A 19,021-nucleotide genomic window follows, 5' to 3' on the forward strand; every position below is an offset into this window, starting at 1 on the left:
CTCACCTCCAGCCTTTCCCTTCCCTCACACAGTGTCCTGCCCTCGTGGAAACAGGAAATACATCATTGCAAGAAGGCGGGACACTGAGTGAGGGAAGGGAAAGGCTGGAGGCGAGTCCGCTGTGTTGTGTGCTTCACTGCCGTCGCTGCAAGGAAAATAAAAGGTTCAAACAAACGCGCGCGCCGGGGGGGGGGGGGGGGAGGAAGCCTGTCCGGGAGCTGAGGGCGGGAAGAGCTGCCTGCAGCGTTGCGCCAGCCCTGCATTTTGAGGGGGGGGGGGGGGGGAGGGCAATGCCCCACCCACGCTCCCCAAACTACACCCATGGGTAGGCGTCTGTTGTACTGCGGGTGCAGGGGTTATTACTACTCCTGTGGGGCAATAACCTCTTTTTGCACCCGAGGTAAAACTTTGAAGATTTTCCCCATTCCTGCGGATTACTGCAGTTTACTGCGATTACCTGCATCACAGCCTATCTGGCATTACAAATGATGCAGTCTGATATACTGAACATACCACTCCACCCTCACCCCACCTCGAACGATGTCTACTGCCTGAAGGCTGAGCATTGCCACCATTACCTTGGCTGCTCCTTTAGGCTTTACTTTACTGGGTTTTATAAGGCTGAATAAGCAATTCATTTTTTGCTGCAGGGTCATTCCATGTCGTGGTCTGATTTCAGATAAGTGCCCTGCTCGACCATCACGGATTTCGATGAAATTTTCTGTGAACATTCATACATGTCCCCAATGAACATTGGTAAAATTTTACGTTCACCGATGCAATAGTTGCTGAGATATAGTAATCTGTTTGATCCCATACTGCAGCCTTCTGTGGTATGACTCCGAGATTTCGGCAATTTTGAGACACTATCTCCGGCAATATTTTGTTGAGAGAAACAAAACTTGGCCATCTTGCGCTCTATTAAACAAAATAATAAAAAAATCTTCATGACATTCTATGAAGAAAATTTGGAGCAAACTTGGTCCGAAAAATGTGCAGCTCGAAAAAATTGTAAAGTTTGGCTTTTTATATCTCTGGAATTAAAGGTGTGATAAATGTGAACCCTTGCACACAACAACTTTTTCATTCTCCTAATATTTTCCATTGGTTCAGCAGTCACTGAGCATACAAAATCCACAATACGTCCCCAGTACCGGCGTGCATGTTCGCACGACCACCATATGTGATGCATATCACCTTCACTTCCACATGCCCGCCAGCACTGTGCAGAGCTTGTCCTAAACATCTTAGCCAATCGGCTAGGGGTGTGGTACCAGCTGTATAACATCTTATGTCCATTTTCTACCAATGCGCTGGATACCGACACTCTAAGGATTTAAAAGCTCTCGCCCATTGTCTAGGATCATATGTAGTCCCCATTGCTAGTTCCCATTTATGCGTATAATATTCTACTGGGTATTGCCGGGATAGAAGAGCCTTATATATCTTAGAGATACCCCCTCTACCTCCACCACTTGTTATTCCCTTCTCCAATTGTGTCTCAGTAAGTTCAAGTTCCTCCCCTGCTGTGTGTTTAATGAAATCCTGTACTTGGTAGTAATGGAATGCCTGTAGCGGAGACAGCCCATGCTCCCCACAGAGTTCTGAAAATGAAGGGAGCGTACCTTCTTCGCTCATTTGCCCCAATTCGCACAATCCCATGTCTTCCCATTCTCTGTACATGGTATCTGGGCTTCCTGTGCCGAATTGGGGGGCAAATCTAAGGTATGTATGCCTAAAATAGGTGCGCTCCGGGAAAAATTGGTCTCTAATCTTATACGAGGTTGCCAGTGGCCATTGAACAATGTGTGGACTTCTTTTTATTAATTCTCTCAATGTATGTTTTGGTAGCCATGGTATGGCCCTAAGTGGGTATGGTTCCAGCCAGCTCTGTTCTATATCCACCCAGATTTTCTCAGATTTCTGGAGCCAGATTGCTAAGATCCGCAAATGGGCTGCACAATAGTATCCCTGAAATGAGGGGACCCCCATATCTCCCCTGTCTCGGAATTGGTACATCGTCTCCCGGCTTACCCTTGGTGGCCTTTTGTTCCAAATAAATGAGAATACTCTGCCTTGTAGACCTCAAAAGAAGGCATCTGGTATTTCAATCGGTAAAGCCATGAATAAGTACAACAGCTTCGGGAGAACTATCATCTTAATAGCATTAATTCTGCCCATCCAGGATAATGTTAAACCTTCCCACCGTTCTAGCTCTTTAAAGAGTTCTCGTGTTTTAGGAGGGAAGTTATATTCAAATAAATCTGCCACCTGTCGAGTTATATTAACTCCCAGATACCTAATATACCTTTTAGCCCATCTATAAGGAAATTGTTTTCTCAGGGTTTCTAATGTAGTATGAGATAAATTTATATCTAGTACCTCAGATTTGTTGAAGTTAACCTTAAAACCCGATAGTGACCCATATGTGTGAATTTCTTCTCCCAGGGCTGGGAATGCTGACAAAGGATCTTTTAGGGTGAGCAGGATGTCATCTGCAAAGAGGAGTATCTTGGTCTCAATGCCTCCCCCCCTCTAAGGCCCTTAATTCTCGGGTTTGCTCTGATTCTGGCTGCTAAAGGTTCCATCACCAGAGCAAACAGCAGAGGCGACAATGCGCAACCCTGCCGTGTTCCTCTGTGTAAAAAAAAGGACTAAGTCAAGTGTCCCATTAACTCTCACTGCTGCAGTCGTGGTCTTATAAATAAGACATAGCCATTCCACGTATCACCCCCCCCGATGCCCGCCCTTTCCAACACTGCAAGGAGGAATGGCCAATGGACCCGATCAAATGCCTTCTCTGCGTCCAGAGACAGTATACAGAGTGGTGATTGGAGTATCTGAGCCCCTTGAATTACTTGCAGTGTTCTCCGTATATTGTCAAATGTCTGGCGTTCATGGACAAAGCCTGCTTGGTCTTCATGTATTAACTGTGGGAGGAAGATTTGTAGCCTAGTAGCCATAATCTTTGAAAAGATCTTATAGTCTACTCCCAGCAATGAGATAGGTCTGTAAGAGCCACACTGCTGGGGGTCCTTGCCCGGCTTGAGCAGAACCGTGATTGTGGCCAGGTTCCAAGTAGGTGGCAGTCCTGTAGTCTCATCCAATGAGTTAAAAACCCTTAGCAACAAAGGAGCTATCAACCCTCCAAAGACTTTATAAAATTTAATTGTAAACCCATCAGGCCCTGGGGCTTTATTCAAGGCCATGCCCTTGATCGTCTACTCTACCTACTCCAGTGTGATTGGTTCCCCTAATTTTTTGTCAGCCACTTCAGGAAGTCTCGGGAGGTCCATATCCCTTAAATAGGTCGCTATCTCCTCATCACTACTGCCTCCTTCAATATTATATAAAGTTTTATAATATTCTCTAAAAGCTGATTCAAGGAAATCTGAATCTGAGTGCACTATTCCCCTTTCATTATTAAGTCCACCTATCATGTTCCTACCATTATGCTGCGCTAATTTATGAGCTAAGAGTCTACTAGGTTTATTGCCAAACTCAAAGTGTACCTGACGCACTCTCTGTAGTTTTTCTGCTATGTCTGCTAACTCTAGCTCGTGAAACTGAGTGCGAAGTTCGTGGACCTGCCATCTGAGTGCCAAGGGATTCTGGGCCTTCTCCTCTTGGAGTAGCTTCTCAGTGTGTGCTAATATTTGGTGGAGAGTAGTTTCTTTAGCGCTTCTCTCCCTCCACCTCCTAGACTTCAAAGCTATCAATTGACCTCATATCACTGCTTTGAGGCCCTCCCATAGCACTGTTGGAGAGACCTCCCCATTGTCATTGAATTGAATGTATCCCTTAATATACTGTGTATCTGAGTTACATTGGCTGGATCCATTAACAAGGCGTCATCCAGACGCCACTGCCGCCGCATTCTATTGGGACTTAATCCTTTGAATTGAACCAGCACTGGGGCATGATCTGACCAAGTGCGGGGAAGGATGGCATGTTCCCCCACTGCCCCCAGCATGGAGGTGTCCCCTAGCCACATATCAATTCTGGAGGAAGACTGGTGTACCGTAGAAAAATATGTATAAGCCTGCTGAGTGGGATTGTCCCTACGCCAATAGTCTATAAGTTGCCAGCGTGTCACAAACTCATGGAATTGTTTCCTATCGTGTTTAGCATAATTTGCATTGCGAGTTGTATTATCTAGACGCGGGTTCAACGTAAGATTAAAGTCCCCACCTATTATCAGTGGCCCCTCTATGTGTCTAGTCAGTAATTGGTCTTGTTCTGTAAAGAAGTCTCCATGCCTTGTGTTAGGGCCATAAACATTCACCATTGTGTAGAGGCGTCCTGCCAGTGCAAAAACTACTAATAGATACCTCCCTCCTTTATCTTTTGTTACTTTCTTTATCTCCCAGGGTTTACCGCCCCCAAATGCTATTAAGACACCTCTACTTTTTGTATTGTCAGTGTTGGAGGCAAAGTGGATAATGGGGAATCTCTTATGTTTACATAAATATTCATATCTTGGTTTTGAGTCTCCTGTATCAGTCCTATGTCCACCCCCAAATCGCTGTAGTTCGCGGAATAGTAGCTGTCGCTTCCTAGGTATATTCAAACCTCTGACATTAAGTGACAAACATTTAATATCACCCATCCTTCTTTAAGGGCTATGGATCCACCCCTGTACTTCCCCAGTAGCTTTGGTCATGATCCTGTATCCTACTCGCATTTTGTACCATATTGGAGTCGCTCCCTCCCCTCCCTTTGAGAAATCCCCTCCCCTTTCCCCTGCTATCCTTAAGTAGTTTAGGCACCACTATAAACCCCCGTGGTTGCCTAATCAGGGAGGAAGGAGTAGCATAGAACCCATTCCCGTGTACCCCACAACAAAAACATAGCTCGAGCTACCTCTTATCCAAGGCTGGGGAGTGGCTCAACATATATAACTTCAAAATCAACTATATCGCATGTGTCAATAATAAATCCAAGACAAGAGTCTGTGCCTCTTCAGGTGACTCGTGTGGAGGATTGTTGACGCTGCAGCCTCTTTGGACCTTTCCCCACCCGCTGCCACTTTGGCGGGAGGGGGCGGGGGCTGGGCCTGGTTCCAGAATTGGCCTCCTGCCGATCCTCGGGTTCCACTGCCTCCGGGCAGATGTTTCGTGCTTCCGTGATAGACTGAATTTGGTGCATTTTTCCTTCCTTATAAAACACCAAGGCAAAGGGATGTCGCCACCTATATTGAATCTTTAAGTCTCTTAAATGCCTCGTGAAGGGTTTCAGTTCCCCCCTCCGTCTCAATGTTGCTGCTGCTAAATCTTGGTATATTTCAATGGCATATGAGTCCCATTTAAAATCCTGGGTTTGACGCGCCATCTTCAGCACTTGTTCTTTGAGTTTATAACTAGAGAAGCACGCAATGATATCTCTGGGTGTGTTGTTGCGCATGGGTCCCAACGCCCGGTGGGCCCTCTCCAGTATTATTGTTCCAGGCTCCACTGTGTCACCATTAAGAGTAAACAGTTCATGCACAATTTTTCGAACCACCTGTTCGCTATCTTGATAGGTTGATGTTTCTGGCAGACCTCGGAATCGTAAATTGCTGTGTCTCCCCCGATTTTCTAAATCTTCTGCTTTGTCCAGCAACTGTTGTTGTGTGCTCCGCATTTCTGCGATCTGGTGGTCTAGCGTGTCTATGGCTTCACTGTGGGCTTCTACCTGCACCTCTGTACTCTCCAAGCATGCTCCCAGCTCTCGGATTTCACCCCGTAGGTCTGCTCCCATCGTCGCCACCTCCGCACGCAGCGCTTTAAGGTCTGCACTGATTATCTGCAGCCATATTTGCAGGCTTAATTGATCCCCCTCTGCGGTTTCCGCTACCGTTCGCTGTTCCAGCGAGGTCTCCTGGGGTCTGATGTGTTCCGCTTATGTGGACTCTTTCATTTTCTGCGCGGCCGCCATTTTGTTTTGTGGCATCATCGCGTCGCTAACAAAAGCAAACCGCTTAAGATCCACTGCAGACTGGGACAGGCTAACGCGCTATCGTTCCACTGTCTTCCAGGCTATACTCTCGGTAAGTTTGACTCTCCAGCCAGACTTTTAAACTCTATTTATTGCCGTTTTCGTCGTGGGGCCACCGGAGCTAACTTTTCAGGCATCCATACCACTCGGTGACGTCACTTCCTCCAGTAGTATATTCTTGTAATCTTCGTTTTATTCGTCAAAAACTCAATCAACTTCCGAATGAACATGTGCACGGAAACCGTATCATGTTGCATATGATCAGAAATTATGCAGCAGTTGACAATTTGCAGCACACCATCTTTATTGATATAATAAGCGACGAATGGATGCACTGTGCATTGTGAATTCTCCCAGTGAAAGCCTTGAGCAGCGTCTTGGACAACAAACGAGCAATTCTGCGCAAAATCCATCAGTACGATAAGTTTGGTTTCTTCTAGGCCAGCTTTTAATGACTTCAAATATTCGCTTTGATGTTTTGAAATGAAGTGGTAGCCAGTCAGTTTCCAAATTTTGCTAGCGAGTTTTTCCAATAAAGTTGTCAACAGTGATAACATTTGTTTCGAGCGTTTCATGGTCAGTATGAACCCAATGTTTGAATTCTATTGATTCTCCTGAATCCCATTCCTTAAATATTTCTTCCAAATATGCTATCAGTGCCTCCTCACCAGGACAGTTTTGGCATCGCTGCAACATTCAATCTTTGGCGTCCAGATCGCAAACTGCCTTTCCCATGAGCATCTTGTAGTTTTCTTTAATGTTGGCACCTTGTAGCATAAACTTAACATTCTGATGGATAGTGCAGACACAGACGGAATGTGTGCCTGAGGCACCGACAGTAACACACTACTTTGGTCTGAGCTCACAGAATTTGGAAAAAAACAATTTCAGCACCATATTTTTTTCGATATGCTACATACAGTTCTTTCAGATTGCACAGTAGCAACCACTTTCGTTTTTGAACCTTGATGCCATCAAGCCGAACAGAAACAAAATCTTTTTTTACCAGGGCTGCTAAATTCATCATCCTCGCAGAAATCTCAAACTTTGTTGGCAATTACCTTTGGTAGCAGTTTGCCAACTTTTGCATCCGGTACTACACAAAAGCCTCTCTCTCGCTTTAATTTTTGCGCTGTTTTAACAATATGTTCTGAAACGCTAAACGTTTTTGCTGTCACTGGTATTGACCAACTCTTTGGGGCCAAAATCAATAATTGAATTTTCATGGATCTATTGGATATTTTAATTTTCGTTTTCACATCTTCGATTAGGTCAGTGTCATACTAGTGAGGAAAAGTGAGCCCTTGGACCACTGCCGAGGAGCAGCAGCGGCAGGCAAATCACCCAAACAGGAGGCAAGGCAGACCACAGACAGACGGGCACAGGCCGGACTGGAGCAGTAGCACAAAGCAGAAGCAGGAGAATAGTCCATGAATCACGCAGTCTTACCAGCAGGCAGCAAAGCAGCAGGGAAACCAGGAACCACACAGAGTCTGAAGGCTGGCAGCAATCAATAGTAAATCAGGAATCAAGCAGAGTCTTGGTCAGGCGGCAGACAGTAGAATAAACCAGGAAAGCAGCAAGGTCAAAAACAGGCAAAACAAGCTTTCAGGGCAGAAATCGCAACAGACCAACAAGGACAAGAACAGGACTGAAGACCTCTGTTGCCAAGCAAAGTCTGAAAGTTCCCAGGTGCTTAATAAAGGCCACATATAAGGGAGTTCACCAGGTAAGGGTGATGCTAAGTTCCAAAAATCCCAAGCCAGTCTGGAAGGCTGGAAGATCCGGGCCAGCATGACTTCTGGAACATGGGACACAGCAAACAGACAGTCCATCACAGCCACCAGGTCTGACCACCAGGTGGCGAGATGAATGAGAGCATGAAACAGGGGCACAACCGTGACAGTCAGTGCAATTGTTACACTCTGTTACACTCCCGCCTGGCGGCGGCCATCTTGAAAGGTTCAGTTGAGGGGCGGCCATCTTGAGAAGTGCATTTGATCAGTTCCTGAAGGTCGGCCATCTTGAGTAGAGCATCTACATCAGTTTCTGAGGGGCAGCCATCTTGAAAGGCTTATTCCTTTGGGCGTGCCCAATGAGGTTCCTTGCCCGTCAGCTGTGGCAGGGATCTCCTGATGAGAGGCCTATTTAAAAACTGAACACGGTCATCAGTTTGCTTCGGCTTCTATCGTTGTAGAGGTCTGGTGCGTGTTTCTGAGCATTCTGCTGTCTTCTCCCGGCTTGGCTTTGACTTCTGGATTGGACCTGACATTCTCTGCTTTGCTGCCTGCCCTGACTTCTGGTTTGGACCTGACATTCTCTGCTTTGCTGCCTGACCTGATTCTCGGTTTGGACTTGATACTATTTACTTGCTGCCTGGCTCGGCTAGTGGCTGTCCGACCCCGCTCGTATCCTGAAGTCCTGGTGGCCACCTGTACCTGGGAGCTCAACTCCTGGGGAACGGTGGTCGTCCCCAGGTGAAGCTAGGGGTTGTCTGGCTGCCTGAGTGCGGCTTCCTTTTTCATCGTGCTGTGTCGAGGCACAAAGGCTCACTACCAGTTCCGTAACAGTAATCTTGGCATGACAGGCATTCCTTAGCAGCCGACTTGTTTGTCCAAATATCTTCGGTGGATACTGCAGTGGCTACCATTTTTTCTGCTACCACTTTTTGCATGCGTTCAATTTTTCATGTCACATATCCAGTTTTATCCCTACTGGCCAACCTCCAAATTTTTAATGGAGAAGTCCCCAAATCAGTCAAACTTTGATCAAGAGTGTCTGAAATGTCCATATCGTAATTTTCTGATGATGATGGCTCTGCCTTGCTTTCGACCATAGAAACATATTTGGCTTTACACTTGGAACACATTTTTTGGCCTGGCTTCACGTTTTCAATTTTTTCAAATCATTGGACATGGCTAGATCGACTTTCAACAGTCCATGTTTAACTATGTGATTTTGTTTGTCGAATGGGTTGCAGCACAACTTTTGCTTCATTTCGTACCTTTCCAAATACATCGCTTTGTGATGCAGGCAGATTTGGTCGTCGTCTGTGAACTCAACCTCCAATTGCCGAGTAATGAACATTTTTTCATTGGCGGACAAGCTGTGCACATAATGCAGCCCAATTTCTTTAGAATAAAATGAACCATGGTGGCAAGTTGACGACAATTTTTTTCCAACAACGCAAATGGGCAAAGTGGGATTGTCAGTTGACTCTGAAATTCATTTTTCGCATATAAAGCATAATCGCAATAATTAATAATATGAAGTGTATTAAATTAATGCAAATCTGAAAAATAGAAGTTATAAAGATTCTTATGTTATGACAGAAACATACAACTACACCTGCACAGTACAGAATCCTATAGCCGAAACATGCTGATGTGCGGCATCAATAAGGTACTTACAGAATTTTTAACCAGTCATTAGTGTAGAAGCACCGCTAGTAGACTAACAGATTGTGGGAGGCGGGGCTGGTGGTTGGGAGGCGGGGATAGTGCTGGGCAGACTTATAAGGTCTGTGCCGGGGCTGGTGGTTGGGAGGCGGAATAATACTGGGCAGACTTATACGGTCTGTGCCAGAGCTGGTGGTGGGAGGCGGGGCTAGTGGTTGGGAGACGGGGATAGTGCTGGGCAGGCTTATACGGTCTGTACCCTGAAGAGGACAGGTACAAATCAAGGTAGGGTATACACAAAAAGTAGCACATATGAGTTTATCTTGTTGGGCAGACTGGATGGACCGTGCAGGTCTTTTTCTGCCATCATCTACTATGTTACTATATATATATATATATATATATATATATATATATAGCATACAAAAAATGAATTATACACTTTAAAGTTCAGCAGAAATGGAAAGAAAACGACAATATAGAAAAATGCATGTTGGTATATGACGTTGCGATAGCAACGTCCTCAACTTTGTCCCTATTTCTAGGGCCTTATATGCCAGCAATGAAAAACCAACCTTACTTTAAGGAGTTTGAAACATGTTCTTTCTAATGAAAATGATTAAAAAGAGTTTCCAGAAGGTCTTTTTTTTGTAAAAGTGGGCTAAATATACCCTATTTTTGGCGTTTTCGCAAAAATCATCAACTTTACACTCAATTTGTGAACTAATGGAAAATATTAGGAGAATGAAATTTTATATTCGAAAACCTTGTGTTGATAAGTTGTCGTGTGCAAAGTTTCACGTTTATTACACCTTTAATTCCAGAGATATAAAAAGCCAAACTTTACAATTTTTTTCGAGCCGCACATTTTTCGGACCAAGTTTGCTCCAAATTTTCTTCGTGGAAATCGCTCATGAAGAATTTTTTTATTATTTTGCTTAATAGAGCGCAAAAAGTTGTACAAGATGGCCAAGTTTTGTTTCTCTCAACAAAATATTGCCGGAGATACAGTGTTTCAAAATTGCCGAAATCTCGGAGTCATACCACAGAAGGCTGCAGTATGGGGTCAAACAGATTACTATATCTCAGCAAGTATTGCATTGGTGAACGTAAAACTTTACCAATGTTCATTGGGGACATGTATGAATTTTCACAGAAAATTTCATTGAAATCTGTGATGGTCGAGCAGGGACCACCAGACCACTTGACATGGAATGAACCTGCAGGAGAATAGGGGGCAGGGAACCAGCGGGGTACTATCACCCTCCATTCCCTGATGGCAGGGTCCCATGCCAGCATACTACTACTACTACTACTACTTATCATTTCTAAAGCGCTACTAGATGTACGCAGCGCTGTACACTTGAACATGAAAAGCCAGAGCTTATAATCTAATTACGACAGACAAACAGGACAAACGAAATAAGGGAATATTAAAGTGAGGATGTTAAAATAAGGGTTAGGAGTTAAAAGCAGCATCAAAAAGGTGGGCTTTTAGCTTAGATTTGAAGACGGCCAGAGATGGAGCTTGACGTACCGGCTCAGGAAGTCAAACCCAAGCATGTCTAAATAGTTTATGTGGGAGACAACAATCTGGGGTCCTTTCAAGGCATATAGGGGTCCTTTTATTAAGCCATGGCAAAAAGTGGCGTGCAGTAGTGTGGGCGCATGTTTTTGGCGCACCAGGCCAGTTTTTACCACATCTGGGCAAAGGGGTTTTTTCAATGGGCCGGGAAAAGGGCCTGCGGTAAAACTGAAACCAGCATGTGCCCACTTACGGCCTGAACCCTTAACACCACCCGTTGATCTAGCGGTAAGAGCTCACGCACTACATGCGTGGTGACCAGTCAGTGCACGCCAACTGGCATACCATGCCAAGTAAGAGCCCATGTGCTCTGGGAAGGGAAAATTCCATCCAGGGTAACGACCGTGACTCAAATCCTGGAAGTGACACAGGCCATGGAACTCAACTGTAGAGGATGCAGGCTGTGGGATTTTGCCCCAGGGAATGAGGCCCGTATGGAACCTACTGCACAAGTCCAAATACTGGAGAGTTCCAGACTGCACTAGCCCTTATATTGGTGACGTCACTGGAACAGTTCAATATCTCTACCTCCATCTGCCGGTACTAATAGGGAGTCGGAACCCACTGGTGTAGACAGGTCTAGCAGGATGAAAGTTAATGAAATAGGGGATAAAGGATGGAGTTGAGATTTGGGATTGGTAGTGGGGGAAGAACTGAGGCAGAGAACATCAGGGTGAATGGATGAGAAGAAAGGAAAGGAAAAGAGAGGGCTGTGAGATCTTGAGATGAGTTTCAGAATAAGATGTCCCTCTCTGGCTGTACACCTCCTCAAATACCCACCATGGTCCTCTTTCTTTCCCTCTTCTCACTATCCTAGGTGCCTCCCCTTGATCTCCCATCCCAAGAGCCAATATGCACACATACACATACCCATTTCTCCAAGCCTTTTTCACCTACCTTATTCAGACTTCCAATAGAGATTTGCTTACAAGTTAATTTGGTTCAGTAGTAGAAGATGGATCAAAACTCACCTAGTATTACCAGTCATGAGGTTAATACCAGCTGTTGAAGCCTTGGAGATCTGGCGGATCATATTCAACATTTGTTCATTCAGAGGATCCAACTGAGAGAGAATTTCAGGTTCTTTAGTAACTTCAACTACTAAAGCTTCCATTGCTGCACGCAGACTGGTGATATAAGCTGCTGCATAATGAGGAATCAGAAGTTTGATCCTGCAAGAGGAAAAATACTATGTTTACCAAAATAAACAGGGTCCATCCTTAGAGCAATGGACATCAGGAAAAGAAGACAGCTACCAAAAAATGAAATAAAATAAATTACTGAAATAAAAATAAAAAAGATTAACAAAAAACAAATATGGGCATGAAAAACAACCAAAGTACATAAATACATACTGTATATGAATATAGCAGGGACTTAAATTACCTACTGAAAATATGAAAACATTGAGAATAATAGACTTTCAGAGCAAAAGACACCTCCTCCCTTCCATGTAGTCCATTGATCTCAGGATAGATTGTAGTTCATAGGAAGGCCCAAAAGAGAAACTAATTTATTTTGAATAAAGGGCTCAGAAATAAACAAAGAACTTTAGGCAGAGGCATGGCTCCAGAAGGAAGGTGTACAATGGCTGAAATGGTTTGGATGCATTATGAAACATTGTCACGACTCATGGGTTCCATCCCCTGCATTTAAGCTACCTTCTAGACGTTATATTAAGGTCTTATAACCTGCTACAACCAACAAGTTATAAGCAGATAACGTGATGAAAAAGAGCATACTTCATATAATCACACAAAATAGTCTCAATCTAGATACATTTATGAATTAGATTTTTTAAATAGAAAAGTTTAACAGTTTCTTAAACTCAGAATAACGTTCTATGTGCCTCTAAAAGAGAGGAAGAGTTCCTACTAGAAGTTGCCTAATATGTTAATGAAGATTGGTGAGGGCACAAAGCCTTTAATTTGCAAACAGAAGGAAAATCTAACAAAAATACATTTCTAGTAACTCTGTCATGATTCCTATTAAAAAAAATACAAAATGATTGATCAGATAACCTGGATAATCCCCATGGAATGCCTTAAAAGTCAGCACCAAGATCTTAAATTGTAACCTGGCCTCCACTGGCAGCCAGTGTAGCTGTAACATGGCAAAATGGTAGATCTATATATATAAAAGGCAAGACCAACGTTCTATGAAGCCTCCAGCTGGAAGTGTGAAGCGCCAGAGATATCCGGTTTCCCCATGAGTGAAGGAAAACAGCACAGCACGAAATCCCTCTCTCTGTAACAGTAAAGGACTCAGAGGGGGGAGGGGAGAGAGATGCCCTCACTCTCTCTGTAACACAAACACAGAACAGCAGGAAACGTAACACTGAAGGACTGGACTCCAAGGGGGGAGGGGGAGGGAGAGAGGGCAGAGGGCAGGGACACACACTCCCACATGCACACTCTGAAGAAAACCTTGCTAGCCCCCGTTTCATTTGCATCAGAAACGGGTCTTTTTTTACTAGTACTATTATAAAGAACAAAATTACACAGAATATTCAAAAGCATTAATGAGACAAAGTCAACACGGATATTTAGTGAAGGGAAATCTTGCCTATGGAGGCAGTGCATGAAATCTGTCTCATAAATGATCATTGAGTATCCTGAAAACCTGACTGGCTGGGGTGCCTCAAGGACAGGTTTGGGAACCACTGCTATAAAGCCATTATTAAAATGGACTTGGGGAAAATTCAGTGCTTATTTCTAGGATAAGCAGCATAAAATGTATTGTACTGTTCTGGGATTGCCAGGTACTTATAACCTGGATTGGCTACTGCTGGAAACAGGATGCTGGCCTTGATGGACCTTTGGTTTGTCCCAGTATGGCAACTTCATAATTAAAGATTCTGAACAACCAATATAAATGGAGTTGCAATAATCCAGTAAAGATAATAGGACTGCACTACTAAACGAAAAACCGACAACTCAAAATATTTACAAATAACCCGAAGCTTTTTGAGTACATAGGATTTACTAACCACCTTATTTACCTTAGTAGTTAGAGAAAGCTATCTAATTCTACTCGTAAAACTCTAGAAACTGTTAATCAAGAATTAAATCAGAGTTATCTGTTTTAATAGTAGGATTGTCTTTCAAAAAAGTTAAGAGACCTATCATAGGCGGTCAGTGGCCCAACTGTTTGGGGAGGCTAAAGGGGGCGGGGTTAGGGGGTGGGACCAGGTGTGGAGCTTAAATCCATAATTGTCTGATAACACACAGAAAAAATAAATAAAAATAAAAGTCACAATTAATACCTTTTATTACATTTAGATATGTATCATACGTCAAAGAATAAAGTGGTTGCTCAAAGCATATACTAACCACAATCGCTCAACTGCAAAACACTATGCACAACTTTGTGCAAAAACACACTCAGAACCTTACTGTACCATAAATATTACACTGGGTAGAACCTAATACACCAATATACCACCCATACGGAAAATGCAGACCGTCAACAATATGAAACAAGGATCATAATATCACAATTCTCATGTAGAGCCACAAAACATCCTAATCCATGTTTAATGTGGGATAAAATGCCATACATAAGTAAATAAATATAAACATTTAATGTTGAGCACCTGATTCTCAAAGTGGACATATTCCAAACACTATAATAAAAATAAAATGATCTTTTCTACCTTTGTTGTCTGGTGACTTTGTTTTTCTGATCATGCTGGCCCAGTATCCGATTCTGCTGCTATCTATCCTCTTAACTCCATTTCCAGGGCTTCCTTTCCATTTATTTCTTTACTTTCTGCCTTTCTTCTTCATTTCTTACATAGTAACATAGTAGATGTCGGCAGAAAAAGACCTGCATGGTCCATCCAGTCTGCCCAAGATAAACTCATGTGTATACCTTACCTTGATTTGTACCTGTCTTTCTCAGGGCACAGACCGTATAAGTCTGCCCAGCAGTTTTTCCCGCCTCCCATCACCGGCTCTGGCACAGACCATATAAGTCTGCCCTCCCCTATTTTCACCTCTGAACCACCAACCCCTCTTCCCCCCACCTGCTCCGCCACCCAAATTTCTTGTCCTCGCTCCCCTGCCCTCCCCCCTCCAGCCATCCATATCCACCCATTGATTTTCTCCTCTCCCCTGCCCCTCCTCCAGCCATCCACACTCACCCACCCATTGATTCTCTCCTTTCCTCTCTGTTCCCGGGCAGATTTTCTAACAGGAGCTGCTCATCCAATCAGAGAGCTCTATTTGAATGCAGATTAACATACAGAAACTAATGGGAATTTTTAGTCAAAAACACTAGCTAAACCCTTCGTTTTTGGATCAAACTTCACATTTTTGATCAGAGCCATGCCCTAATATTACGACTGTAAACATTTCCAACAATTTTTACCCATAAATATGCAAATGAGAACCTCCCAAAAACGGACTAATTTGCATATGGCTTGAGCAAATTTGAGTACATAGCATACCGATCCCACTTCCTAGCACCTAAATTCTGCAATTAGATTTAACGCAAATATCCATCCTGCTGTGGGGCTAGGGAGGCATAGCCTCCCCAAGCCTCTTATACCGGACGCCTATGAGACCTATCCAAAGAAAAATAGTCTTATCTTTGTTCAATTTCAACCTAAATGTACGTATCCAAGTATCAACTGCCTGCAAACAGCTTAATACACTGGCTTTGTGGAGTGAATTTCCTAACGAATTAGCATAAATATAAAACTAACTGTAGAAGGTCTAGGTGAACCACTAAAGGTTGTATTAGAATGTTAAACATTGAAGGTGAAAGGGGATCCTTGAGGTACCCCACACAATGCATCCCAAGAGTCAGAGAGCTCACCTTGCATCTTCACCTTACATGATCTCGTTAAAAAGCCCTGAAACCAAGATAAAACAAAACTCTGAGTCCCTAATGAGTCCAAGAGCAAAAGCAAGACACCATGATCAACTAGGTCAAAAGCACTAGACAGATCAAACTGAACTATAGAACTTTGACCTTCACTCAGTAGCTTCTGACCAGATGTCAACAAGAAGCCTTGGCGAAAACCTGATTGAGATCTATGCAATATTCAAAACTTATTCAAAAAGAACTTTTCAGTAGCACATCCCTCCATCACCTTAATGAGCAGTGGGATGCAAGTCACTGGTCTGTAGTTTGTCACATCTGACACATTGCCTCTAGAGTTCTGAAGTGCAGAGAATCAAACAGGCATAACTATCAAAATCCAAGAGGCAGAACACAATAAGAGAATTAGAAGAAAAAAGTCATTATGAAGTCCTGTCTACTGGGAGATCTGTTTTAATGTCCAAAAACTGGCTGCCTGACCACCTTCTACAAAACTGCACCACTCTACCTCTCTGGATGGCGGTCAATTGTTCCATGCCCAGTCATAACTCATCAGAATATATGCACAACCCACAACGAAAAACAAATCCCCTGGTTCCCCCCTTCTCCCCCCCCTCTATCCCACCCGCCCCTCCAAAACCACCCACCCCCTTCCCACCCTCCATCTATCTTCATATTCCACGAATATGGGCATAATTAACGGAGGCAGTGCCCTGTCTGCTCAAAGCCTCATAAGCCTCCTGGCAGAGCGTCACATCCTTCATAACCAAATCATGTATAGCGGAGTCTCCCCTGGAGGCATTAAGCAAATTCAACCCCCTTCCCTACTCATTTCTACAAATCCAACAGTCAAACCTAACCCATTCATCTATCCCACATGTAATACCAAATATTTCCATAGCTCATGAAAACAATTATTGCAAAACAGGAAATAAATACTCCAGCTCGCTGGTGCCCCTAGAAAAGACCAGGGCCCTCAACACTACCAAGACCCCTGCAACACAGGAATCAAAGCAGCTCAGATAAAAGGCAGTCTAATTTCTCTGTCCATTGACCAGGTAGGAGAGAGTCCTGGCGAGCTCTCAACTTGCCCCTCTGTACTATTTGTCATTTGGAGGCTGCGATGCTGGTTTCTGCTTATCTGCTACAGTGTTCTCTGTGAGAGTAGCCATGTGCAGCTGCTTTAGGGTACGCCAGGCATCTCCTGGGGATAGCATCTTTTGTAACACTGTTGACAGTAATCTAGAGGACACATGGAAAGCACCACATTTATACTTGATATTAGTCTCGCATAGAAAGGCTATCACACCCGAAAGTTCTTTTCTTCGCCTCAATGTGATCGTGGAAATATCTTGGAAGATCTCAACTGTAATCGCCTTCCATTGTGCTGCTGCCTTGCCAGTCTTAAAATTTTTTTAAAGCTGGAAATCATGTATGCAAATTACAATGTCCAGGAGCTTATTATTCTATTTATTCCTGAGTGCCCTATGTGCCCGATCCACCTTAATTTCCAGGAGCACTGCCGACATGGGATCCTCTAATTGCAAGGTATGGTGTATAATACCTTGAGGAAAACAGCAAAAGTGGAGGCTGACAAATGTGCAAACCAATAGGGAGATAATATCAAGAAGCAGTTTATTCAGAATATTCATATCAAGGACGTGTTTCGGCACCAAAGCGCCTGCCTCAGGGGTCACAAACAACTTTCTCTGAGAAGAAGCTGATTGGCTTGAATAAATCCTTTATGTATACACGTGGTTATAAAAACAAGTTAATCCACTTGCTGATCGGTTGGCTGTTTCTTTGTTCTCTCTATCTTAAATTTTTTTTATCCCTTTACAGTGGATTAACTTGTTTTTATAGCCACGTGTATACATAAAGGATTTATTCAAGCCAATCAGCTTCTTCTCAGAGAAAGTTGTTTGTGACCCCTGAGGCAGGCGCTTTGGTGCCGAAACATGTCTTTGATATGAATATTCTGAATAAACTGCTACTTGATATCTCCCTATTGGTTTGCACATTTGTCAGTCTCTACTTTTGCTGTTTTGCTTTGATTCTCCGTGGAGGCTCCTCCTATTTTCTTGGATTTGTATAATACCTTGAACCACCTCTGTGCACTTCACAAAAGCCGCTTCCTCTGGGACACCTCTAAGATGGAGATTACCTGCACTCTCCAAGTCTTCAACTCGGACCCAGAGTGGCTTGTTTCCGTGCTTTGGAAATTGTAGAAAAGATTGCATCTCCTCAGTACATTCCTCACAATGAGCGAGTCTTCCCTCTACCTCCTCCTGTCCTGCCAACATAGCTCCTGGCTGTTTAATCCCTGCCAAGAGTAGATTTCAAATCCTGGTGCACCAGCTGAAAGTCTGCTTTGAGCTCTGCATCCACTTCTTGATATCTCGCGCTCGAAGTGCACTGCAAGAAGTATCCAAATCGGTACCTGAGTCGTCCTCCACCTTGGAGTCTACCGCCAGCGCCATGATGGAGCCATGCAATTCCACCTCTCTAGCTTTATTAGAGCTTTTGTCTCCGTATGAAGGCAAGGATTTACCGGCTTCCGACTTTTTATGAGATGCCATCCTGCAGGAGATTCAATGCACCAAAAAAGTCTCTCTGGGGATAGCAATCGGGGGGGGGGGGGGGGGGGGGGGGGGAGCATGTATATCAAGCAGCTTAAACAGAACCTCAACCCTGAGCTGCATTGCTTGAGCTGATGTCACTTCCTCTTACTCTCTCATTTATTTTTTTTAAGGTTGTTGTGCTGGAAAGGAGAGCTCCACAGGAAACAGGGGAGAGCTGAAGGAAGGGAAGAAGTAAATTTGCAGGGCACCAGAGACAGGGATCTGAAGACTTCCAGATAGGAGTCTGCAGACTTGAGTCACTCACAAAGCTCAACTAGGGACCAGTTGACCAACTGGACCAGGACCAAATCACTCAGAATCAGTGGCTGAAAAGTGTGTCCATCCACATGCTGAGGAGCTGGACTAGATGCCAAGAGAGATATGTCTCAGCCCAGCCCCCAAGCCCTTCATCTTCCACCTGCTGGCCGATGGACACAACCATCCCACAGGCTCTGGAACGATGGGAAGCTACGTAATGGAACACTATTTTCCAACAGTGAAGATGCTTACCACATAATGTTCTATATTGCTTCCCACCCTTATTCTTAATAAAATTACTAGCACAGTTAAAATGAACTGCTTACGATTTTTAGGGAGGAAGTGACGTCATTCGG

At 44.0% G+C, this 19,021-nt stretch overlaps 1 protein-coding gene across 3 annotated transcripts in view; it reads right to left on the bottom strand.

Annotated features, from left to right (window-relative positions):
* DHX9 (DExH-box helicase 9) overlaps positions 1 to 19,021 on the bottom strand; it is a 334,908-nt gene that overhangs the window by 23,374 nt on the left and 292,513 nt on the right. For all 3 annotated transcript variants that reach the window (XM_030205460.1, XM_030205459.1, XM_030205462.1), the window contains one exon: positions 11,931 to 12,131. In XM_030205460.1, coding sequence (XP_030061320.1) covers positions 11,931 to 12,131 — 201 coding nt within the window. The remainder of the gene's footprint in view (positions 1 to 11,930; positions 12,132 to 19,021) is intronic.

Source organism: Microcaecilia unicolor, chromosome 6 (genome assembly GCF_901765095.1).
Source record: "Microcaecilia unicolor chromosome 6, aMicUni1.1, whole genome shotgun sequence".
Classification (NCBI taxonomy): domain Eukaryota; kingdom Metazoa; phylum Chordata; class Amphibia; order Gymnophiona; family Siphonopidae; genus Microcaecilia; species Microcaecilia unicolor.